Below are 24,579 nucleotides of genomic sequence, written 5' to 3' on the forward strand. Positions count from 1 at the left end.
TCCGGTCAGGTACGAATGAGCAGCGGGAACATCCATAGAGAGCCAGCCACTAACAACGGACACTAACTGCTTTCTGTCCAACAGCCCACATTGACTGAGAGACGTGCATGACACTGAAGTATTTTGTGCTCATAATCAAATCATCCATCTCTTCAGTAGCAGTGATGGTTATGAATATAATCTGGATGAGGCTTGCAGGATCGAGCATACAGGTCGATGCTTGAGCTGCCCTGAAAGGTACAGCAAAATTCAACAACAAACACGGCTTGACCTCTTGAGGATGCCACCAGACGTCACAGGCCTTTTGGAATACAATGGGGACTATATACAACGAACTAACGCAGAAGCATTCCGATGCCAATGTGTCCAAGCGTTAGCAAATGATGATAGGATGCCTGGTCCCGACATTTGGTCATATAAATTCCACTCTATTCGGCGACATAGAACAGCAGGCCTGCTGTGGCCAAGATCCAGCCCAGGTACACTTTTTCAATAGTAGCACCGCTGGTTTCTAACTTAGCCGCCATTGCGCTTTTGCCGTGAGTGAAGTTTGAGGTAGATCCCTTGGACATATCTTCAACATTGGTGAATTGGGCATTGTTACCCTTGGCGACCTCTGTCTCCCACTCATCGTCAGATGAGGTGTCGGTGCTGTTATGGGGTGAGGCGTCATCCTGAGCGGCGGGTGTGGAGATGTTCTGCGGCTTGACATTTTCTGTGGGCTTTGGGGGCTTCGAAGGACTTGGTGGCTTGCTGCCAGGGTCTCCAAGTGTTATCAGTCCTGAATAGTTCTCCTCGGCGCCTTGTTGGATTTGCAGGGCATAGTCTGAACCATCGGGCAAGGAGTCATCGGGAACAAAAGTGAAAGATCCGCCTTTCGCATCGGTAGTCAGGACCTGGACGTGGTCGAGGTTGGTTGCATCTCCTTTACGCAGATAAATGGTGACAGGCTAAGCATGGCTATTGTGAGTAAGGGATGATCATCTGACGGAAAGAGAAGGGCATTCGCGTTTACGCACAACATCAGGAGCTCCCAGCCAAGTCACCGTGGCCGGTTGGCCATGGTCGATGTGGGTTGGCCACGTTGTAAAGGCCAACATTTGAGCGGCGCCCAGCTGAGCCAAGCAGACCCATGTTGCCAGAATGGTGCTCAAACAAAACATCGTGATTTGGAACGCTATCAGAATTAGCCGCCAGCGATCAATCGCTCGGGCAGGAGAGGCACCAACATCAAAGCAAGAGCAACAGCACAGCTTAATAGTTGAATGGAGTCTAATGCACTCAAAGATGCAGTGTACCCGATCGCTGATCTTTGCAGATGGGCCGAGTATTCGAGAACAGCAGCGTGGCGGGTTGTAGATGGTCTAAGGGCACCAGCTAAAAGACCAGCGGCAGGCACGATTGACTGGATCACTTTCGAGTCGTCAAGCCAGACTTCAAGTCTAAGGACTCCTTCCTTACACTGACGATGAGACCTCACTGATGAACGAGGTAGCAAGGACGTGGCGACTATGGAGCCCACGGAAAGAACGACTGAAGGATCGAACTTCGAAGTGATGATCGCGCGATCATTGCGAGCTGAGGAATCCCTTCATTTATGAGAAACAACAAAAGGTATTTGTCGGCACGCGTCGTACACTCTGAACGCATTCCAATCAACAAAATGGTGTGGATAACATATAACATAGGTCGTACTCTGAGGAATGTGCTTCGACAGTGCTAACTCAACTAAACTTGCGGAATGAGACCAGAATGTGCATTTATTTGTGACAGTGATCAACATGCTGAGCCCTTGGGCAATGCTTTGAGGGGTCTGGCCGACTGTACAGTGCCTCAAGGTAGACTCCGTACGTCTTGCCCAGACGTCCCTATCACAACCTCTTTGACCTTTCAGAGTTGGATGCCTTAAGAACCCATGACACATCCTTGGAAAGATAATCTTGCCTGCGGCATGTGCATTAACAACGGGGAAGGATTTCCATCAACCGATATGTCCAGCTCGATTATCTCTAGTCTCAAGCTACATAGTAGAAGAGCACCCTCGCTGTAAACCGCTGCCCGCAACTATGCAGCTTGAAAAAGAGCCCAACTGCCAGCTTCCGGCTCCTGTGATCAATTGTGCATGTCATGACGAAGAAACAATTCTTTGAACAAATATTTTCTCGACCCTCTTGCTGGTTGACATTCTCGAGTCAGATGTGTTTTCCTGCAAGGGGTCGACGAGCCTGCATTGGAGGCTGAGAGGCCGGAGCTCAGGGGAGATCAACCTAATCGCATGTAATAACATGCCACTAACGAAGCTTGAACCTACCTGCCAGTCACTGCTTGTTCCACCTGATCTGGTCATGGTCATCCTTGCGAAAGATGAAATGGCTATAGTAGCTTGTGCTTCTCTCGCCCCCTGTTCTCCCACTACTTAGTCTCAATTGCCACAGCAAAGTCAATTGCTTGTGATGTATTCTTCTGGACGGAGTTCACTCATGCTCTCGAAATCCCTTGTCTTATTTCTTGGTCTATGATCGATCCATATTGCCTTGTGGGACCACTTAGGAACTATGACAATGGTAACGGTGACATGCATGATGGCCACCGAAACCGGAAACAATATCAATGTTGGATAAGACACGGCAATAGTAAGGAGATGTATTCAACCCGACGGGGAAACCCGCCTGACTGGATTGGTAAATATTCAAACTTTATCGCTTATTGTAATGCAAGAACGCCCGGATGCATCGGTCTGTGCTCTATATCAGTTACAATTGCTTGACTGCCACCTCTATCAGCAGAAACCCTTCCATGTTCCTTCCACACTTGAGTTACATACTCCATCCCAGGTAGCCAGGATGTCACAGGTACCTTAGATGTTCGTTCCTCAGGACGGAACTTTGCTTTCAACTACGCTCGTTTGCCCATATACGCTCGTTCAGAGATCTTTTGTCCAATATCGTACCTTTCATCTTTTTCCCTGGCATAGCTGGTCACAGTCATTCGTTTAGAGACACCCTCGTTGAACTGTTCTTCGTTTTGCCCCTCTCTTATCATCCTTAGGTTGGGTTATATTCCATCTCCTTCTAGCCTCGAAACCGTTCGGGGCATGTCAGATCTTCCGGCACTGGAATGTCGCAAAGTGATCTGCAAAGCGATTTAATCGTCGGGCTCGGACATAGAGATCAACATCAGCAGACTTGCCAAGAATCCGAGCCGGTAACCTTTGCTGCAGCATCACAGAGTATCGATGAGTCACAGCGGTTCTACCGCGCTGTGGACAGACAAAATGAAAGCCAGGAGGTCGGCTTTGAGAGGCCCCAATCGGCCCACTCGGAACGCCTGGTCACATTGGAAGAGACACGCGATGGGGCTTTGCATACGCTCGCTTTGTGTCGCAATGTCATCATAACCCTCGAGTTGACACGCCTGCGCAAGTCCCGGACTGGATTTTCCTATTGGATGTCATTTTGGGCGCGGGTATATCAGAGACCGCTCGCTAGAAGTCTTTGTTCTCACGTTGCAAAAGCGTTAAATAAGGTCGATACGCTCTTTCGCGCTGTCTCTCAAGAGCTTCACCACCTTACGTCGCGAATGGAACACGCGGTCGCCGTGGCTTCCTCCGAGAAGGAGATTCTGTATCTACTCGAACGAATGGAGGAGGAAGTGAGTGCGCGTCAACGACGGAGGCGTCGAAAAGCCCAAAGCATCACGGAGAAGATGCGTGCCAGGATAGAAGCGATACCTGTCAGTGTCACAGACACGCTTTTAGACGATCTAAAGCGTGGAGTGTTTGCCCTGGACGTCTTTTGTGATTATCATCCTGGAGACCCTGTTGCGGAGGCAAATGAGATGTTGTGCGAAAACAATCTCGAATACCCTCCGCATCCATCGTTGGGAACGATTGGTCCATATGACTACCGGCGAATGCAAGAGTCGCAACAGTCTGCAACCCTCGATGCCTTCATGCCTTTGGCGACCCACCCTGGTAATACGTACTATCATTACGTCGAGAGATTGATGAATCAGGACGACAGCTTTTCAGGTTGGACTGCAACAGAAGGTTTTTCCACAGACAGTTGGTGAGATTGGCATGGTCTTGTTGGAAGGAGGTCACACTCTTGACTGATGATTTGGTATAGTTGAAGTATAACGCGGGATTTTGGTACGACCTCCAGCCAAGTCAAGGCAAGGAGTAATGACAATCATTAGATAGTATGGACTGCTTTTAGAAAAAGCCTTTAGCTTAGAAGTTTATAGACAACCAAACGGATTTTATAACACCATACAATATACGCTAGTAGTAAGTTACCTGCATACTCATGCAGGTAAGACAATGTTTCGACCCGTCATGCGAAATTCCATAAGCCTCTCATGAAGTTACCAGGTGCTGTGTCCTGACCTCCGTCTTCCTCGAGTAATCGGTCGGTGAATATTCGCTTGGGGATATGGTATTCCACGACAGGGATTCTCTTGAACGGCTTGTCTTCTGTTCCGAGCTCTGCCTGCAGCATGCCTTGGTAGGTATAGTCCAGGAAATCTTCAAGATTGTACGCCTGTTTTGTAAACTGTTCCGAGATAATCCGGGCAATCGCAGCGACATTGGGGTGGTAATGGGACTGTAGCGTCTCGATCTCCCATAGGCTGCTTTCAATGGCCATCGTGCGAGTTGGGTCACCCTCGTTCACATCGAACGGGTCATCCATGCCCTCGGCTTCGAGAGTAGCCTTTGTTTGCTCGTCGCGGACGACGCGGTGGAGCATGAAGGTGCACGTCGGATGATTCTTGAGTAGATTGTAGATAAAGGGAACGATGACCACGATAGCAGTGGGAGGTGCATTAAGCGCGAGACGAGAGAGACGCTTGATAAAGCTGGCAATAAGCGTAGCGGGAAGGTGGGTGGAGGAGAGGAAGGTGTTCATCAGCCGGAAGAAGCGAGAGCGGTGTTTTGAATGCAGGAGATCGGCATCGAGGAGGGAGTATAGTTTGTGGTAGAATTGGGGATAGTCCAGGTTCTTCTCCCGGATCAAATAGAAGAGTCCAGAGAGGGCGAGGAGGGATGTCGCGCCGCCGACGTTGTATGAATCTGTCAGGAAGTCCATGAGCAGTTCGGGACGGTTGAACCACGGCTCTATGGTGTAGACCATGTTGCGCAGTAGCGTTTTGCGCTGAGTGTGAGAGAGGTCGTTTTGAAGTATAGCCAGCCAGGCATTCTGTGCCTGTTTCTTGTGCGAGTTCACTGAGAGGAGCTTCTTGTTTTGTTTGCTCGTTTTGGTGTGGAAGTTTTCAAACTTGTGTTCAGCACCAGGGACATTGTCGCATTCCGATAGCATTGATATGAGGACGTCGAGAACTTCGGAGCTTCTTTTTGTCTCTGCATAGTCACTGGTATCCAAAGTCAGCGTACAACCGGGTTTCTCAGAAAGAGGAATCGGGGACGTACGAGACTTGCACGAAGGTGTAGTATCTCACATCCTCGTATACCTTCGCGAATTGATCCAAAAATTCCGACCTCAACACCTGCCCGTCCTTTGCTTCGACGACAGCCTCAAATACGTTCTTGAAGAGACCAGAAAGCCAGACTTGGGTATCATCGCCCGGTAGATGTGTCGCACGTTCGTTGATAATGCGCATGCATAGAGTCAAGGCAGTAACCTGCCACGCTATCAGAAAATGCCAACTGAATGTGGGGAAGCCTGCATGACAAACCTGAGATGAAGGATCTGCTTTGCGAAGGATTGATACCAGTGCCTTTTGATATTCCCGACAACGCTCCTTTAGCCAAGCAACGATGATCTTCTCGTTCTCTGCTGCGCGACTGGTCTCGGTCAGATTCCCGAGGGCCATTAATCTGCTAAAGACTCTACAAAGCGACACCGCCACGGCCAAATTAGGCCGTCCCTCATTCCCATCCGCATTGAGCATCGAAATGAGTGTCACAATGTTGTTATAATACTTTCGCGATTCAGAAATCTGGTCTTCCAGCTCTTGGATCTTGACCATATCTCCATCACTCCGAGTCTCAGCGACTGCACGGCGCTTGGACGAAGGAACTCCTCCTTCTTTGGCGTTCTTTCGCTTCTTGGAGCCTGTAGCCGCGTCAGTAGGCAGCGGCATTTTGTTTGCAAAATTTGAATATTAGTATTTGAGCTCGAATCGTACTTCTGCAATCAAGGCCCTTCTTCCTGGTACCATTAATTTTTTGATAATTCCTCGGCTACCAGTTTTTCCGTCGGCCGCACCAAGCCCAATATGGCTAGCGTCTATCGCACCGTCCAAAGCCCCATTCCGACCTCATTCTCGTCAGTTCCGTTCATCCATCACAATCTTCAAGGACTTCTCATCGTCACAATGGCTTCGCGTCTGGCTAAGAGCGCCATTGGTATGCCGCATACGATTTTTTGCAAGGCCATAAATCACCACATCACAGTCGCTAACCCCAGCTAGGTGCTACCCGGCTCCGGCCGACTCTTCCCGTGCGCAGTGTCGCTGCCAACCTGACTGCCTCTCGTTCGGCCTCCAATGTCCCTGCCGAAGACCCCAAGAAGAAGGCTCAGTCGATCATCGATTCTCTTCCCGGCAGTTCCCTTGTATCTAAGACCGCTATCCTGTCCGCTGCCGCCGGTCTTTCCGTCGCCGCCATCAGCAACGAGCTTTATGTTATGAACGAGGAAACCGTTGCCGCCTTCTGCCTTCTGAGTGTCTTCACTGCCGTTGCCAAGTACGGTGGTCCTGTCTACAGTGAGTGGGCTCAGGGTCAGGTTCAGAAGCACAAGGACATCCTGAATGCTGCCCGTGCCGACCACACCAACGCTGTCAAGGCCCGCATGGACAACGTCAAGGAGCTGTCCAACGTTGTTGATATTACCAAGCAGCTCTTCGCTGTTTCCCGGGTAAATTCGGTCCTATGAATCGATATCTAGCCAGAGTGGTTTTCGCTGATACGTTGTTGAAGGAAACCGCCCAACTTGAGGCTCAGGCTTATGAGCTCGAACAACGCACCGCTCTGGCCGCCGAGGCCAAGTCCGTCCTTGACTCGTGGGTTCGCTACGAAAGCCAGGTCAAGCAGCGCCAGCAGCGTGAGCTCGCCGAGTCCGTCATTGCCAAGATTCAGAAGGAGCTTGAGAACCCCAAGGTCCTCCAGCAGATCCTTCAGCAGAGCGTTGCTGATGTTGAGCGTAAGTTCCAGTCGCCCTGAACCTTCTGGTCCATCGCAAGCTTACCCTATAAATTAGGCGTCATGTCCGCCAAGGCCCAGTAAATGGATTCTACATGAATAGCCTCGTTATTAGCATCATGTATAAAATCATTTACCATTCTACTTTTGTGCTCGATTAGACATATCAATACCAGTTTTTGCCCTATCCACGCGCGGCCCCGCCTGTCTAAACGCGTTCCATTTCCGTTTGATCACTGATCATTCGGTGCATCTGCTCAGATACTGGACCCCATAATGTGTAGTCATTCTACCCAAATCCCTAGGTCTCCGGATAACTGCTCTGTGTCTCATCTCTGTACCGAGTCGTACTATCTTCCAGTGGCCCGATTGATCATCTGCAAACTGTAATATTTTGGACTTTTTGTCGCTTACTGTCATAATCATGCACTTCCTCTGTAAGACACTTTCAAATTACTGGTATATACGTCTCGTCCCCTTGTTCGGATTCAGCGTACGCTTCTTATAAGACACTTATTATAAGGTCAAAACCAACGGACAATCACTATTAAACGATACAATCAGTCCGTCATAAATTCAAATGGCAGGGACTTAAAAACAATCCGAATGCAATGAATATAAAACGTATTTATAAGATGGTCTGAAGTGGTTCAGAAGCCAAGACAACTGGCATTATGGACTACTAACCACGGAACGACTCAGGGACACCATTGGAGTTATCCCAAGCGATCTGTGATGATATTTAAAAAACAAAGCACAACACAGCCACATCCTCAGCCTCGTGCCACTTATAGAACACAGGGAGGAATACAATTTACTTTGAGGATCTGAAAGCTCGATGAGTCCGAATTAGACTATTTTATACAACCAATTCTTTTCTTCGTCCGACAGACACACAAAGGACCCCTCGGTAGGTTGCCGGTTATTGACCCCGCAAACCACCTCTCGGCGACAAGCCCGCCGCAAGATGCCGCTGCGCAATATCCTTCACAAGAAGGACAAGATCAACGACTCAGGCAGTCAGTATCCGCCGGATGGACCCTCAAATGCTGTTCCCGAGATTAAATTCATTCGGTCCGATACAATTTCGCATGAGGTTATTGACCCATCGAGCTTTGGCGGTGACGTCAGTGAGCACAAAGGCGATCATGGTCAATCAGATCTCCTAGAACCGTCGCGACCATCTTCCTCGACACATCGAAGATCATTGAACATATTCAGTCGCTCGAGGTCCCCGTCTGAGTCTTCAGAACCAGCTTCGCCGAGTCGACCGCGCGGGGAACACCGGCTATCGCAATTGCTGCATCGCGATCGGGGCTCACGGAGTGCTAGCTCGAGCTCAGTCAATATCCCGTCCGATCTTCCACAGATCTCGGACGATAAAGTCGACGAGCAAGAAAGGGAAGCACAATGGGAGAAGCGCGCGACGATTCTGGCGCAACAAAGCCCGCTTTTTGGATCGCCGGCAGCATCGCTTCGTTCTTCGCCGAATAGGCTTGAGACGAATAGTGCCGGAGGAGCGCGGTCAAGGAGTTCCAGTCATAGTCAGATCAATGATCCAGAAGGCGACGTAAGTCTCTGTGCTTGGTTGAAAGCCATTTAGTGCATTCTCCAGCGTCTAATGGCGGGCCTAGGTCAATATTCAAGAGGCGATTCGTCTACATGAGGCTGGCGGTGAGTTCCTGTTCTAGCACATAGTTTAAGCTCATACTAACGATCGCGTCATACAGAGCTTGAAAGGTCGACGGAAATGTTCCGTCAACTGGCAGATCCGGACGGTTTGAACAATGCTCTCAGTCAAGTGCTCTATGGACTTGCGCTGAGGTACAGCCCGACTACCCTATTCCTTATGTCCATGTGGCTTTTTGCAATGCCTTCCTTAGTATGGAGGGTTTACAAAGGTCTACTTGTTTTCTCTGTTTTTGAAGTGTCTGACTTTGAATCGCTCTCCTAGACATGGTTGGGGCTGCCCTCAAGATCCCGACAAGGCCGTGACATATCTCTCGTACGCAGCGGCGAATTCCGCATCAATAGAGTCTCAAGCACTCCAGGCAGGTATGAAAAAGGGAGGCGCTGCCAAAGGAGAGCTTGTACTAGCCATTTTCGAACTGGGAAATTGCTATCGGAATGGCTGGGGCGTCAAAAAAGACCCGGTAGCTGCCCGACAGTACTTTGAGACAGCGGCCAACCTAGGCGATACAGATGCGATGAACGAAGTCGCATGGTGCTATCTTGAAGGCTTTGGGGGCAAAAAGGACAAGGTACGCTATTACTTGACTCCCAACTGCCCGTCCGGGAGAGCTCGGTGATTTCAGCCTTGAAGCCTTGCTCATTTTTTTTTCTCCTTGGGCATTCATGCCTTCTTTTGGGGCTTGGAAATTCGTACCCGGGCTCATGTACCTTTGGTCTTGTTAAGACTCTGCTGACTCGCGATTTCTCAACGCTTAGTTCAAGGCTGCCAAATATTATCGACTGGCTGAAGAAAAAGGGAACAAAATAGTAGGAAATTCCTGGTATGTGATATTGCATGTTGTTGCCAATTATCTTTCAGAAACCCTTTCTCGCATCAGGCACCTCTCGCCTCCCTCCCGTTTCTTGCCATTCTATTGAATCGCCTCTACCGAGTGTGACGAAGTCAACTATCTATAACCCCAAACCCGCCACTTCACACTACCACTCAGGGTCATGATGGCCGAGTGGTCGGGGATTGGTTGGAGCTGTGGGCTCTTGTGGTGTCTTTGGCAAGCTGCGCCATGCGAGCCACCGTCACAGTCGCAGCCAACCACAGCATCGCCCACACCAACTGCAATCAACCATCTAGACCCCATCGATCATCAGGCCGACAGCTGACACCCACATGCTTCTCATGACAGGATCTGGAAGGAGAAATACAACCCCAAATGAACGAGACCCGCACAGCACAGGCAGCACGCACCTGGCACGTACAAACCCAACACCGCCGAATGATCCCTCCCCCCCCTCTTTGGCAGGCTCTGGCCGGCAGAGATCCCCAGACGCCCCTCACCTTCTCGTCAGCGTCTCCTTGGAAATTATTTGCGTCAGTGTCATTTTGGTATCCATGTATAGGGCTACCTATCGGGACGCATAACCCGCATAACTGCATTTATTGATGTATACTTGGTGATACAAACAAAGCACGATCTATGATCCTTCAGTGGATGATGCATGGATGGCCCAATGCAGCCTCGTCTTTGCACTGCAGCCCGATCGCTGCACATGTACTTTGTTTTCACGACCGTAGTCCTTCCGTAGTATTCACATCGGCTGTGTCCTGGTGGCTTTGATTGGAAGCCACGGAGAGTGGTTTTCTGAACACTAGTACCTAGGTAGCTAGGCAACTACTGGTGGAAAGGTTGATGTCGGGCCTTTCATATTGTACCTTTTTTATGCGGTAGCCTGCTACATTCGCTATTTTTAATCTGAGGGTGAGCAGTAGCCTAGGATCGGCTGCTGCTGCCCATGTCTCGAGCTGGCAAGTATACAACTGCGTTCTGGTTATACGACGTACTGAGGGATTTGATGTCTACATTGAGGACCGCGTAAAACCATTCATATTATCAAGTCGTTTCATGATAGAGATTCGCGGGTGTCCGCCCGTAGCATTAATATATACAGTACCATGACATTGTGTAAATTTCATGTCCAACAAAGTAAATTCGTCAGAAAAGAGTGGCCAGGCACGTTCGACGAGCCCAAGAAAAGAAAGTACATCAACGTCAGTCATGCAATCTTCCATGTACAATATCAGGACCAGGTGGAATGATGGCCGGTTCATTGAGAATATATGAAAGAAGAGAATCAGGCCACGTCCAGTGGGAAAGGTGTCTGCAGCAGAAAGGCAGAGAAAACGCTCAAATGACCACCAGCAATGGCAGCCCGGCTGTCCAGATCAAAACCAGGCAAACAGAAACATCAAGATGATAACAAAGAGTCATATACATCGTATCATAATAGTCGTCACAGGATGGCCGCCCTCGCTAAGTCACGTCCACAATCGAATGCAATAGAATCCCACGCAAGATGAAAAACGTAGAAACGCAAGCCCGAATACAAATAAGAATGGAAGGTTCCTGTCGATCGCTCGATAAACACACTCTGTCCTGTTATCCCTGTGTCTGTTTTCAAAACCATGAGGCCCACCCAAAGTTAACATGCCAAACCCTGAGGAAGAAAGACAGAGAACAACCAAAAGAAAAAAAAAAAAAAGGGAAAAAGAAAAAGAGAAGAAAAGTACAGATGCAAGTGTCTTGAATGCTCATAGAAAGCCATTCCCAGGCCCGGTGCATGACAAAGGAGGACCAGATGTACGCCCACGCAACCGAAAAGAAACATCGTTAATTCGTCAGACAATGTCGAACAGTGGCTATCTTGTAGAGTAGATTCAGTAGAAAAAAGAGTTAATGGTGCTGTCTAAGCATCGATACAGCTAAGTCTGGCTAAATGTGGCCAAAAGAGAGTCGCGTAGCTCGATAGCGTAAAGCGCTAGAAGCGCTAGAGATGTTTGGCTGAAAAGAAAATCGTTGATGAAGGCGAGAAAAGAAGCGGCAGAACGTAACGTTTGTGCAAAGTGCTTTCGTGAAGGGCAGGCAAGTTTAAGGTGACTCTGACTGGAAATGCCGCTGGAAAACGAGACGAGATGACTAAAGTACGCTGTGAGGAACAAATGTCCGCTATACTATTCAGGCCTGACTGAAGCCGGACTGCTCCTCTTTGATAGGTGAAGCGCCAAATTCCTGAACCATGCGTTGAAAATCGCGAATCACCTTCTCAGGAACGCGATCCCACATCAAAGATCTGGTGTACACGTCGGATGTAGCCTTGTTCGGCAGTTTATTGAAAGCAGCATTGTTCCGCATCGCGGCCAAAGCCTGCTGCAGATTAGAAGGCTGAGACTTGTAGTCGACATGAGACTCGTCAAAGGTGGTCAGGGCATTGTATTGGTCAGCATTGAGGGAGAAGACCTGCTCTCGCTCCTGCTCCTTGGTAGGCATCGCGAGGTTGTTGTGAAGCTCGTCAAGGTTGGAAGATTGTGCAGTACCCGTAGTCATTTGAGCCATCTCCGCTCCGCTGATGGTCGTTGGCATTGGAGCAGCGGAGGAGGAGGATGCCACCGCTTGCTGAGTGTTCGCCTGTGCGAGCTCTGGTGGAGAGGCGGCGAGAACTGCCTTCAAAACGTTGGCAGACTCGGCACGGTACTCCTCCGACAATTGCGGAATAGAACGTGAGGAGAGCGATGGGCCGTTCGAAGCCAGGAACGCGCCAAAGAGCAGACACATGTAGAAGGCATTCCAGCTGAAAGGGTAGTCACAGGCTGTGTTTGTACTCTTCTCGGTGACCCTATCGCTCGCTGACATCACCATTGCTGATGACTGCATCGTGGAGGTAGCAGGAGTCGACTCCGCCTCAAGAGGAAGACTGTTGGATATGGTGAAGTCTTCCCAAGGCGCATTGTCCATGGTAAAATTCTCAAAGTCAGAGAAGTCCGTGTTGAGATTATTGGTAGCCGATGATCCCATCTGTCTCTCGAGCTTCTCCACTGTCTCTTTGAGAATATTGTTCTTCTTTCGAAGCTCAGCCGTTTCCAGGGTGTGCACGCGAAGCATCTCGTCCTTATCCATGTGCAGGCCTTCGATGTACTGGTTAATCTGCTGCTGGGCTGCCATCCACTCGCTCTTTTCACGGAGGAGCTCAGCCTCACGCAACTTCATGTTTTGCAACGCTTCTTCAAGCTCACTGATAACCTGAGTGAAGTGTTTCTTTTCCTCCTCGAGTTTCTCAGTGTGGAGCTTTTTCCGTTGCCGTGAGTCCAATCTAGAATACGGTGCGGTGTTAGCCGAACCATACGAAACGAAACAGGGATGGGGGGATGTCCAATGAGACAATTGGAGTACTTACGCGGCTTGACGGTTTCGGAGCAGACGCTTCTGCTGCTTCAGCTCCTTGATCTCTTCCTCGTTCGTCGATTGACTGATCAGCTGGTCGATATTGCTCAATGTTCGCTCAGCAGGGATCTCGAAGCGGGCGTTCTTCTTCCGAATGCCATCCCGCCGAACGCTCAACGGCGAGCTGTTGCGATACGTCGGGCTCTTTGTGGGGCGCGAGATCGCATCGGGCATATCCGTCGATGCAGGTATCCAGCCCTGACTGGACTGTGGCGACATCGCAATAGCGCCGGGTGGCGCAAAGCCCATGCCTGGTCGGTAGGACATGGACGCAATATTGATTGTGCTCACTGGCCCCACGGCGCCGCCGGAGAAGGGGGCAGAGGAATTGTTCTCCAGGTCCGGGTGGAAGTGGTCGTACATGGCAGTCGGCGTACATGAGCCAGAATCCCTGGACAAGGACCAGGATGTCTGCTGGCCATATGCTGAGGCAGGGTGAGCACCATCGACCCGCATGAAAGGATTGGGGTTGGCATCATAAAGACCATGGCCGACTTGAGAATTGTGACGCGACTGGGTGCTGGAGACTGATTGCGAAAAGTCCGACCAGACTGAATCCCGATGCGAAAACGCATCTGGCGCATGATCATATGAAGACCGTCGGTGGTCGGGAATGGTAGACAGTTCGGGGGAAGTGGAATCCAGGATCTTGTCATCTAATACACTCATCTCGTCCTCTTCCGGATATGAGGGTTTTGTCCCCATAGTTGATGGGGACTGGTGGTAAAAGTCGAAAGGTGGTTGAGAATATCTCGCCATGACTGCAGATAACTGTATGTATGCTCAAATTCTGCAAGAAAGTATATGCAAATGGTCGTCAGAGCAGTGATAGCAGTCCGTAGATTTGAGGGCAATCAAGAGGCGGTGTGTAAACTGGATGCACGGAAAATAAAGCAAGTCAAGGTGCGGGGATTTGCTGGTAGATGAGAGGACGACGAGAAAGAGACAAAGGGTCGACAAGAGAGTCAAGTGTAACCGATGACAACAGCGAGAAGAAAGTAAAGTCGTCGAACGCAAGGAGGACAGTCGAAGGGAGACGTAATGGTCTGAAAATATGTATATATGTGTAGGAAGGAAGCAGAAGGATAATCACTTGGAGATATAGAAGGAGAAGCAGATAAAGATGAGGAAGAAGAAGACGACGAAGAAGAAGAATGATGAGAATAAGAGGACTCTTGTGATCACAAGAAGATCCTCTTTCGAGATGAGACTTTGAAGCTGATTGATGTTGTATGATGGGACAAGGGCAAGTGACGAGGGAGGGGAGAAGTCCATATATCCTCGTTGAGCTGATACGATGAGTAACCTTGTGATGGCCGACGGTGATGGTATCATGAATAAACCCAAATAATTACTAGAATAGTATAGTATCATAAAAAAAGGGAAAAAAATAATACATCCAGGCATAAGCAAAGGCAAGTAAAACAATCATTAAACCAATATTTGAATAATAATGTGAGTGATGGGGGCATCAACCACTACTGAATAGATCCCACTCCTACCTAACTACAGAGCTCAACACTACTTGCACCAGATTGAAACCAAACACTCCTACAAAATGCTCCCAATCCATAGGAACCAAGCACCAGCGAAATCCGGCGGTCAGCGGGAAAAGTCTAAGACAAGCAAAACGAATTCTGACCGTTCCCGAGTTTAACGAGCTTCGGCCATTGGATGCTTCGTGCGCATTTGGGCAGACGTGCAGGTGGGCAGGGGAAAATCCGGCATCGCTTGGGATGAATAATCAGATCCTTGGGACTATTCCAGCTTGAGAAAGAGGTATCCCAATTTGTTCTAGTCTCTGAGAACGTGCTTTTGCTTTTCTTACTCACCACTGTTTATCAGATAACATACAAAATGGGTAACGATACTTATTCTCTGTTGTGGTAATCATATATTGAGGGTGGCCTATGGATCGTCGTTCGGTTAGTACCTAGGTAGATATGTAGTACCTTACTATGAGGACCATGGTTGAGTGGAAAATCGTAGGTATCAATACTGATGATCACCCCACCAAAACTCCATGGGTAATGTAATGTATCTCAACAATTTGACCGACAACCTACGTACTCATTGCAGCAGAAATACAAGGCATAATGAAAATTGTCTTGTCTAGATCCCAGAAACCATGAACTCTTAACATATACCCGGGTCCCATGTACAGTCTGTGTGTATCTCATCTGAACTTGTCACTAGGTTACTAACTACACCGTATGTGAATCTGCTTACTACTTGAGTGGGGTCAATGCTTTTTAGTTCTTGCTTATCGATAGCCTATCAACATTACATTATCGCGTCTAGCGAAAACAGCTGATGATCTCCAACCCCACTCTCATCTCCGTCACTCAAACAATTCAGGGACTGACTGTCCGCTCATGGTGGTGACCTTTTCATTAAGTCCCATCCCAACAACCAAAATGGTCTTCTCTTGACACAAGTTGAAGAAGAGTACTATTGGCACGTCGCGAGTCACCAAGCGGATGCAGAGAATACTGCCGTCTTGGGCCCTGAATCTTGGATGATGCCCAAAGACAGTTAATTGTCTGTGCGCTCACCGTTCACTAACTGGCAGTTGTTTGGATTGTCCACCGCTACCATGATCGGCTACTCTGGAAGCATCAGAGTATGTGGATACCTACGGAGCAGTAAGTATTTACCTATCGTACTCCGGGGCAAGAAATCACGATAAATCCGGTCCAGTAATTATACATTACCGTACCGTTCTAGACTCTGATCTATGCCAAGGTAGGAAAGGAATCCTGGGACAAGGCACTGATCAGATGAACAAAATGTCATACAAGACAGTATCATGATTTCCTCATTTCAAAACGGCAGAGCCAATCGTTTGACAAGTAGTGTGACGTTCTCCCAGACCTTGAGGAAATGAACATCATTGATAGAGCCCTGTTCACAGCTCCCTCGGTTCCTGTTTCCCAAGGAATTGGGTAGAATGTCAGCTCTGTGCCAAAAGTACTCCTTGAGCTGTTCCTCGACTGACCCTCCTTCAGCTGTCTGATCCGTTGAGCTCATTGCTCGCTTCACCAACTTCATTTCGGGAATCAATTCGGGGTTGAGTTATTATTGAAATGGGGCCATTTACACGCCTTACACTCTTGAAGGCCATAACTGATGCTATGGTAGTTACACCGACGGTGACCTTCCCAATTCTGGAACAGTCAGTAGGCCCGGCCCGCAGGAAGGTTCCATTGATCCCAATCTCTTTCCACGATCCACCCAAAGGCTCTTTGTTCCTTTCTGGTTAGTCCAAGATGATTGACCTTGTCTGTCTGTGTATCATTGCAACCTGCCCGTGCTTCTTCCACTGAAAGATGGCCACCCGCGGATGTAGAGTGGATGCAGAAAAGCACAGACAGATCGGATTCCATGCTCTCTCTATTGGCAGCACAGACTTTGTCAATACTATTACCTACCTCGTTATATCATGCTTAACCCTAGGCACTGCTCTTGTGCATCTTGCATAAGCAAGCTCATAATAGTTATGTGATTCTCTATGGCTACTCTTCTTGCCTCGTATCTTATCAGTCTGCCTGGCCGCCAATGGTCTACACGAACGGCCTCTCAGAGTTTACTTTCCTCGTAGCAGTTGACTCCTTTCCTGAGTTTGTCCACGTCCACGTTAGCATGGATGAGGATTAGTTACAAAAAAAGGGAAAGGGAGGGGGGGGGGGGGGGGGGAACGTTGAACATACTTTGTCCGGCCGAAATCTAACGTGAATAAGGCACCGTTGCTTTGCTTGCGCGGAATTCGGGAAATTCACGTCACAATGCCATAAGGAGGGGTTTCTCTGAACTATCACAAGTTCCATCAGTCTGGTTCTCATGCAGAAATAAGGCGAGTTTTGGGTCGAAGTGTATTCCTCGTCCGTTCTCTCGAACCACTTGGCTGACCTGAGTAGACGAGGGACCGAAAAGCTAATCATCTGCTTGTTTCATGTCAACCGTAGTAATATGTCGCAAAACTCTTTGATAAGGACAGTTTCTACTCCTTTATGGATCACAAATATGCCCTTGCTGTATGTCCTGCAGATCCCGCCTGCAACTGATGATCGAAACTCAGGACCTGCAATACGTCGTGGCTCGTGACACTATCTAGTCCTTTTCATGAGCTCCCTAATGGCACTTTGGCTTCTCAAGGACACAAGTCCTGTGCATACATTCATAAGCTGTCGACTAGCACTGTAATAGAACATCTAATCGGATTTGGTATGTCACAACGAGACTGATATGGGAGGGGCTTGGCCAAAACGCCCTGAAATCAGTCGATCTAACCTCTCGCCTCTTTGGGACCACTTCAGAGGAACATGAACCAACCTACATCCACTTCAGCACTGGGACCCGGGAATTGCCCACGGGTAGCGGTGTCGAGGCCCACTTTCTGCCAGCAACCCTATTCTATCAGCCTATGGGCGTATAGCACGGCAGCGTGCGTCTCCCTATCGATGAGATGGAACAGAACAAGGGACTCCACAGCCCAAAAGGGCAAGTATGACTCACTCTTCTCGAAGCACCGTCTTCTCCTCTATTTCCAAAAACGGAGGCGCCACGGCTAACTGCTGTTTCAGGTATCATACATGATGCTCGAAGCTATATGAAGACCAGGTGATGCAATTATCAACAGCGTGGAGTAGATAGATGCGCAAGTCTACTATTCTTCGTCAGTGCCACGCTTTTCCTGTCGTTGGCCTTGAATCCGCGAAATGACACCCTGACAGGACGCTACTAGAGGCCATCGATACTTGCTGTTTGGGAATATTGGGCCCGAAATAGGGCTGAAAGTACCTCTTGCGTGCTACAAAGGAGAGAGAAATGCTATCATGCAGACTCCAGTCATATGAAGTTGAAACAGCGACGTTGAAACTGCGGGGAGCTCCACCCTCTCCAAATGCAATCAAGCAATCAGGTCCAAAATCCTACCCTGCAATGATGACTTTATCAACTGCTCAGGGAGCTTGAGAAACGTGGGTGAAATCAATTCAACGGATGATCCACTAACACATGAAACCCTACAGCACCTGACAATTCTTGTGTAGATCTTAATCTCTTCTTCACAGGCCATTGTCTTCCTTTCCCATACAAGAAATTGAGATAATATTGAATATGACCTTCTTGCGGCCTCTCGGCAACGACGAGTGCGGATGTCGCCCTTCTGGCGGTGTACGTGCAAGATCGGCCCAATTATAGAGCAAGAAGAACATTTGGTGGAGAGTCCGAATTTGCTATGAACCACGTAGCAAGTGAGTTGACTTTACATGGAGTGCGCGGTTATCTCTTCCAGACTGGTAGCTGAAAGTGGTACCGTACATTGTAAGTGCGTCCGAATATGCCAGGTACTGACGACGTAATCCTGTTTGTGCTTTGTGATCCCATTCACACATACTGTGAACGTCATGGCATCATAGACAGGACCAGATTACTCCTGTCAATGATCACGGTGTCAGTTCCTCCCTCACGCCTTTACAATGGCGAAAATGGGGCAAGAAATGACGCATCTCTCATTGACCTTTCGTTCTACCCTCGGGCTCAACGAAGTGCCGTTTTCAGCATTGCTTACCACAGAGGAAAATCCATACCCATCCTAAACGTGGATACAATGAGACGCATATCAAGCCCGCCATCCGACTTTCAACTTGAGGACTACTGACTCCTTTCGGATCCTCATCGCCGTATCAAGACTGCTCATGTCTTGGCTTAGCCGAAGATATCATAGCATCCCAACTGTGGTATATCGAGGGTCAATTGCCCTGAAACTAGCTTGGAATCATAAGTATTGTGGCCATCGTATCCTTCAGGAACGCCTTTCACAGTGGTGTTCACAATTTGCCTGTGCTGCTGTCGCGACGGCGTGATCCAATATACGAATGGACATCGCTTCCCCGGCGAGTAATTCTCTCAGCCTCAGAAGAGCCAACATTAGCTTATCCATGCAATTCCGATCCTTCTGTTATCATCTGCGCCTTAGTTGTTTTGTAGTCTCACGCAAGTTCCAATCCCAAGGCCTGTAGCTCCTCCATTGTGAGCTCCACGGTCAGCTTCTCACCACTGACCAGGATCAGAACCACGATCGACCCTCGGTCATTTTACATAGAGGACGTCAACTTCCAATCTCCATCTTTGACAATCAACGCAACTATGAGATGAATCAAACTGCTCCTCATCTCGCAGCCCCCACCGAAAAATTGGTGTAGCAGGACAGACGCCAGACTCCCCAAGTAACCACAATCACAAGCTATAGACTATTTTGTACAGCACTTCAGAAGAATACAAACCGGATTCAATAATCTTGCGTACTCAGGTACAGAAAGACCCATAACGAACCCCGTGTAGTCACGGGATATCATGGCATGGCATGGCATGGCCAGGTACTCTGTACTCCGTACAGCATATAGAATCCTCAATCCTGGGGGCCGCGCCAGCACTGACCAAGTGACCAACCACTGCCAGTCTGCGCGAGCTAAATTTATAATAGTCATACGGCGTTGATTTGTCAAATCATGGCGTCCTCACAACCCCATATCTTCAGTGGGCCTTCTTGAGAGCCTGTCAGTTTTCAGCTTCAGGGACGGGGTTGGCTGGTTTGACTGCTGGAACTTCAGGCACAAATGTAGGTCTATGCATTGCGGATCTGTATTGGCTGTGGGGCCCTATACAGTAATTACTTGTGCTTGTGTTTCCCATTTGTTCCATGCCTGCAGTTCTGTTCCTATGATATGGTTTTACCCACTTGTGTGAGTTGGGTATCTGACTACGGTCCTGTTGCTATCAGTCTATGACTCACACGTCCCCAGATGTCTGGGGACGCAGGACGGATAGTAGGCGTTTCCCCCAGAATCCAGATGGGACGGCAGGAGATCCCTTCAGACGATCGCACAAAGGGGATGGCATTCGTTCTTGCTATGTTCTTACAACACTTGTTTAAGAGAAGATATTGGAAGCATAACATAAAGCCAATAAGAAGCAACCATTCCATTGTTGGCTACCTATCGTAACGATGTATCAAACCACAAATACCTATCCTCCCGCCCGAACTAACAAGTAATCTCAAACGACAGGCCACCGGTCAACGTCGTCCTGAATCGTGAAAAACCATGAAGCTATACTAAGGGGTATCATCTTCCGCCAGCTGAACAGACCCTTCATGAGCCATGATGAGAGAAACACTGATGTCCAACAAATTACGTTGATCGATAAGATGGGATCACTGACTCCCATCGTGAGTCGCTCAGTGCGAATCAACGAGTCATCATTTACGAATCTTGCGCATATGCAAGGGTGTTAGCATGTACAGATTAGAAGCGGATGAAGTCGTGTTGCTGGAAGAGCTCCTGCTCGCCATTGTCAGCTCCTTCAACGTATTCAGGCTCATCATCGAGGTCGTCAGAGTCAACGTCATCCGAGTCGATGGCGTCGTACTCTTCGTCCTCGCTTGACTCGTCAGACTCTTCCTCGTCCGCAGCATCTGCTTTACTCGCAGCATTCTTTCGAATTTGTCCAGCCCGGTCGACATGGGGCAGACGACAGCGCTTCTTGTTGCAGACGCCGCTGGCAGCATAATCTGGGCATTCGTGAACATGTCGTTGCTCACATTCAGCGCCCTTATCACAATATCCTAGGTTTGCAAAATCTCTGCATACGGGTGCGCCAGGTGTCACTCGCACATGAGAGTATCGACAATCTGGATTCGAGCACCGATTTCTCAGAAAATGCACACAAACAGGGGACCTGTGGGGCGATGGTTCATGAGATAAGTCGCAATTTTGACCAGCGCTGCAGTTACCAGTCTGCAGAAATTCCTTGCAAATGGCGACTTTGTTCGGATCGTGAATGAAGAGACATGATGGTCCTTTGTAACAAGCACCTAAAGCGGAAAGATCAGATCAGCTCTGGCAGCTCAAATAGTAGTAAATAGACCGTGAACAAGTGAGAGAAGGCAAGATTGCGGAAAATAGTTTAAAAAAAAAAAAGAAGGGGCGGAGCCTGGCTGGGGAAGTGCTGGTACCCGTCGAAGTAAATCGTTTACAGAGCTCGTTTCTCTTCTTCACTGCCGTCGGTTTTCTGTGATCACTGTGAGTTTCAGAACGCTCTTTGAAAGATATCGCAAACATTACCTTTTCGAGGTCACCGCTCCGAGTCTGTGGAGGTTGCCGTTTTTGCTCCTGACAAAAGTCACACCAGCAACCGTTACTTTCTTTGGTGTAATGTTGGCAGTATTCGGGTCATCTACTAAAGGTAAGCCAGTTCTTCTGCCCGCGGCAGCACAGAAAGGGTTCCCACCAGATACGCGAACCAGTTTACTGCCGCCTTTTGCAATTTTGAAAGGAATATCATTCAGATAAACCTGATATTCACCGTGAGGTTGGGTGGTGGCAGAAACCTGAGAGGCAGCAGTAGTAGCAAGATGGGGTCTGCCAAAACCCTGTGCGTAACGGAGAACTTTGGCCTGCTCTATCCGAGCCTTTTTCTCGGCCTTGGCCTTGCGAGTCTGCTCCATTGCCTTCGCTCTCGCCTGTGCTTCCTTATCGTAAATAGCTGAGTTGATCAGCTGCATATGACGGTCGCGTTTCGCAACCCAGCCGTTCGGCGTCGCCGATCGCGACTCGCCAGCATTCTCATTCGTTGGTACAGGGGTAGAACTGGTAGAATTCCCTGAGTTGACATTATTGAGGACGAGAGTACGGTGACGATGGGGAGCTGCAGAACGTCCGCGTCCGTATGGTCGTCCGCGATACGGCGCCCATCCCCCGCGCGCACGGGTGTGGCGTGACACGTACGGACCAGCATGAAGCTCGCTACCTTGATATGTTGGTGCTTGTGCCTGGGGCGTTTGGTTTTTGTGCCTGTTGATCTGGCCTAGAATGTATCAGCTGGCGGTAGAGAAATGAGCTGATAGAAGTGAGGATGCTCACCAGCTAGCTGGCTGATCTTAGCCATCAACTCTTGGTCTTCTGTCATGTTGGCCTATCTGTGTCAGAAAGGCAGGAAAGCCAGTCAGTTGTGCACATATGCTCAAGGCTCTATTGTTTTACTAATCGAGGGGAGGTTGTAAGGACAGTTAAAGTGGTAGTGTTCTGGTTTCATTCAAGGGAAGGTCCATGATATGGTCAGTTTGTGGCGGTGTTTCGGTCACGTGAGCAACTCTAGTTCGGTTCATGAATGTTTCACCTTTCCTTGATATATTGACTATGGATCGTGGTACTGTATGCATATTTGCTTTATGCCAAATGATATTGACGTATTTTATTCACACTTGCACCACCCAGTCTGATGGTGGAAATTAGCTATGTGATACCGGTGTAGATGACTCCAAACATCCATTACATATGCCCAGAAACCCCAGAAGAACGCCATGACCTGCTTATGCTACAGAGCTTCACTTCTTAGACAACGTCCTCAAATTTCATCTCATCGTTATCAGTAACCATGCCAGATGCATTGGCCTCCTCTTCTGAGCCGTCGTCAAAGTTGTAGTCGGTCCCAGGAGGAAGTTCCTCCTTTGCATTGCCGTAGGATAGTGCATTTGCGTAGTTGCTTTCCATGGCCTCAGGTTTGAGTTCCCAGGTCATGGCAAAATCGCCGGACTTGACCAGATGCGCAACCATCTCCAGGGTCTGCTTGAGATATGCCTCTGGCTGTCGGAGTCTCGCCTTGAGCGTCTTAAAAGGCCAGTATTTGTATTCGCGGAAGCACTGGTAAATAAGATCCAGTAGTTCGTTCTGCGGCATACGTGTGGTCTTGTTCTCTTGGGCTTTTGCCTTGACTGGCTTCGTAGCTTGCTGCATTCCGCATTAGTATAGTGGCCGGGGAAGTCATTTGAATCCAGTCAAAACATACCACAAAGGCACCCTTCTCTCCAGGCAACACATTTCTCGCTTGGAGAAGCTTGCCTGGAACCTTGTCAATAAACACAGTTTCGCGTTTGGGCTTTAGTGCTTCGAGAGCTCTCTTTTCCGACAATCGTCGGAATTCCTCGTTCTCGACTGGAAGGCAATTAAACTCTTCGCTGACACCTCCGACGAGGGCGGTTTGTTCTGCTGCAGTGTCAGTAGGGTATTTATCGCCCCCAACCATATAAACGTACTAGGCACTGTTCGCCGCACGTATGGCTCCCATTTCTTCCTGCGTTCCTTCTTCCTTGCATCGCGCTTCATGGCTTCGTATAACGCCGATCGGGCTTCTCCGAAAACCACCATGCGATTTTCATGACCAGGTATGTCTTTCTCGGTGAATAGATAGGTGTTTTGTGTCGCATGTGATGTTAGGTTCCCCGGGTTGATGGTCTGGCGCTGCAGTATGTAGTCCTTGGGAATATCGCGGTTGTCTTCTCGTTCGTTGAGACGAATACTGACCTACAGAGAGTACTTGTTACGACTGGGCCAGCAAACAAAAAGAAAATACTGAGAAAATTCAAAAACACCAGGGCTTACCCGTTTGATATCATTCGGTGGGCCCTCTATTCTCATCGTTCCAATCTGTATCTCTTCGTCGTCATCGAGACTCGCCCAATGCTCCCAGAGCGATCGCGGGATGCGCGAAAGCCACACGTTCTGCCCAGCGTTTGAAAAGTCCAGGTCCCCGTCATCATCGTAAATATCCTCGTCGATATCAGCAAGAACAGTGTCTTTATTGTCAGGATCAGGTTTGATGTAAGGCGTCGGGGCGTCTGGGTCCGGCTTGACCTGGGCAAACATTATGCCGAATCCTCCTCGAGCAAAGGCGTGGGACTCTCAAAATCCTCCAGCGAGCAATATCAAATCATGCGACCGTATGTATCGTGATGACTGTGTGGAAGTATCAAGGCCTCTACATGGGATCGAGGTCTCAAGTGACGTGATGTTGAAGCTTGTCGCTCTGCAGCCGCTGCGTCCAAAGGAAGCTGCCGAAGAGCGGGTCCGCGAAGGCGGTGGCGCTATTATGACCAGTGACCACAAAGACACAAAATAGACCCCTCTATGAACAGTTCAACATTCAAGCACCCGATCCAGCTTCAGTTGAATGTCCTTTGCAGTAGTATGACTGCATATTTTACAGTGCTTGCTAATCATGGCTAGCTGATGCAAACTCGTTCAGCACAGTGGATGAGCTTTCCAGGAATGAACAGTGTTATTACCGACCAAGGTCATGCGAGCAGGAAGAATGAACTGCGCCTGTCTACTTTCCTCTGATACATTATTCAGGTGCCGCAATCTTTTTCTTTCTACCTCAGCGTCTCTTGATGAAACATTAATCTCGAGTGGGATTGAGGCCCCGCGGTCCGTCACGTCAGCTCTAAAGACCTCGTTGCTATTCTGTCACAAAGCTAGATGATTCCAGTTCTGAGTTCACTTCAACTTGAAACACAAGTCGATACCAAAGGATTATTGGCGTTTCCTTGTTTGTATGATTCGCTTTGGTGTATACTGCGAACGATGATTGTTTTTGAGCTCTGAAGTGTCACCT

At 48.9% G+C, this 24,579-nt stretch overlaps 9 protein-coding genes across 9 annotated transcripts; 3 read left to right on the forward strand and 6 right to left on the reverse strand.

Annotated features, from left to right (window-relative positions):
* Window positions 1–428: 428 nt before the first annotated feature.
* On the reverse strand, window positions 429–1,163 carry AFUA_8G05410 (GPI anchored serine-threonine rich family protein; the record flags this gene model as incomplete). Its single annotated transcript, XM_742250.1, has 2 exons — window positions 429–950; window positions 1,020–1,163. 2 exons carry the CDS (start codon window positions 1,161–1,163, stop codon window positions 429–431), a joined length of 666 nt encoding a protein of 221 aa, XP_747343.1.
* Window positions 1,164–3,579: 2,416 nt separating this feature from the next.
* On the forward strand, window positions 3,580–4,071 carry AFUA_8G05420 (uncharacterized protein; the record flags this gene model as incomplete). Its single annotated transcript, XM_742251.1, has 1 exon — window positions 3,580–4,071. The coding sequence occupies one exon, from the start codon at window positions 3,580–3,582 to the stop codon at window positions 4,069–4,071; it is 492 nt and encodes a 163-aa protein (XP_747344.1).
* Window positions 4,072–4,334: 263 nt separating this feature from the next.
* On the reverse strand, window positions 4,335–6,102 carry noc4 (ribosome biosynthesis protein NOC4; the record flags this gene model as incomplete). The annotated part of the gene is made up of 3 exons (XM_077805323.1): window positions 4,335–5,370; window positions 5,429–5,640; window positions 5,695–6,102. 3 exons carry the CDS (start codon window positions 6,100–6,102, stop codon window positions 4,335–4,337), a joined length of 1,656 nt encoding a protein of 551 aa, XP_077661450.1.
* A 119-nt stretch (window positions 6,103–6,221) lies between these two features.
* On the forward strand, window positions 6,222–7,718 carry atp4 (F1F0 ATP synthase subunit 4). The gene is made up of 4 exons (XM_742253.2): window positions 6,222–6,367; window positions 6,433–6,878; window positions 6,941–7,163; window positions 7,221–7,718. The coding sequence occupies exons 1-4, from the start codon at window positions 6,238–6,240 to the stop codon at window positions 7,244–7,246; spliced, it is 825 nt and encodes a 274-aa protein (XP_747346.1). The 5' UTR covers window positions 6,222–6,237; the 3' UTR covers window positions 7,247–7,718.
* Window positions 7,719–7,885: 167 nt separating this feature from the next.
* On the forward strand, window positions 7,886–10,396 carry AFUA_8G05450 (tetratricopeptide repeat protein). Its single transcript, XM_077805324.1, has 6 exons — window positions 7,886–8,732; window positions 8,797–8,836; window positions 8,893–8,986; window positions 9,117–9,423; window positions 9,611–9,675; window positions 10,036–10,396. The coding sequence occupies exons 1-6, from the start codon at window positions 8,130–8,132 to the stop codon at window positions 10,064–10,066; spliced, it is 1,140 nt and encodes a 379-aa protein (XP_077661451.1). The 5' UTR covers window positions 7,886–8,129; the 3' UTR covers window positions 10,067–10,396.
* A 109-nt stretch (window positions 10,397–10,505) lies between these two features.
* AFUA_8G05460 (putative bZIP transcription factor) lies at window positions 10,506–13,884 on the reverse strand (the record flags this gene model as incomplete). The annotated part of the gene is made up of 3 exons (XM_742255.1): window positions 10,506–10,690; window positions 11,874–12,994; window positions 13,079–13,884. 3 exons carry the CDS (start codon window positions 13,882–13,884, stop codon window positions 10,506–10,508), a joined length of 2,112 nt encoding a protein of 703 aa, XP_747348.1.
* A 330-nt stretch (window positions 13,885–14,214) lies between these two features.
* On the reverse strand, window positions 14,215–14,532 carry AFUA_8G05470 (uncharacterized protein; the record flags this gene model as incomplete). The annotated part of the gene is made up of 2 exons (XM_742256.1): window positions 14,215–14,414; window positions 14,523–14,532. 2 exons carry the CDS (start codon window positions 14,530–14,532, stop codon window positions 14,215–14,217), a joined length of 210 nt encoding a protein of 69 aa, XP_747349.1.
* Window positions 14,533–20,089: 5,557 nt separating this feature from the next.
* On the reverse strand, window positions 20,090–22,215 carry AFUA_8G05480 (CCCH zinc finger protein). Its single transcript, XM_742257.3, has 5 exons — window positions 22,050–22,215; window positions 21,418–21,993; window positions 21,252–21,363; window positions 21,143–21,198; window positions 20,090–21,001 (listed from the first exon to the last, which is right to left on the reverse strand). The coding sequence occupies exons 1-5, from the start codon at window positions 22,093–22,095 to the stop codon at window positions 20,433–20,435; spliced, it is 1,359 nt and encodes a 452-aa protein (XP_747350.2). The 5' UTR covers window positions 22,096–22,215; the 3' UTR covers window positions 20,090–20,432.
* Window positions 22,216–22,330: 115 nt separating this feature from the next.
* On the reverse strand, window positions 22,331–24,012 carry AFUA_8G05490 (transcription factor IIF subunit TFG2). The gene is made up of 4 exons (XM_742258.2): window positions 23,568–24,012; window positions 23,222–23,489; window positions 22,975–23,171; window positions 22,331–22,916 (listed from the first exon to the last, which is right to left on the reverse strand). The coding sequence occupies exons 1-4, from the start codon at window positions 23,829–23,831 to the stop codon at window positions 22,521–22,523; spliced, it is 1,125 nt and encodes a 374-aa protein (XP_747351.1). The 5' UTR covers window positions 23,832–24,012; the 3' UTR covers window positions 22,331–22,520.
* Between the last annotated feature and the right edge of the window lie 567 nt (window positions 24,013–24,579).

The sequence above is a fragment of the Aspergillus fumigatus genome, chromosome 8 (assembly GCF_000002655.1).
Source record: "Aspergillus fumigatus Af293 chromosome 8, whole genome shotgun sequence".
NCBI classification, from domain to species: Eukaryota; Fungi; Ascomycota; class Eurotiomycetes; order Eurotiales; family Aspergillaceae; genus Aspergillus; species Aspergillus fumigatus.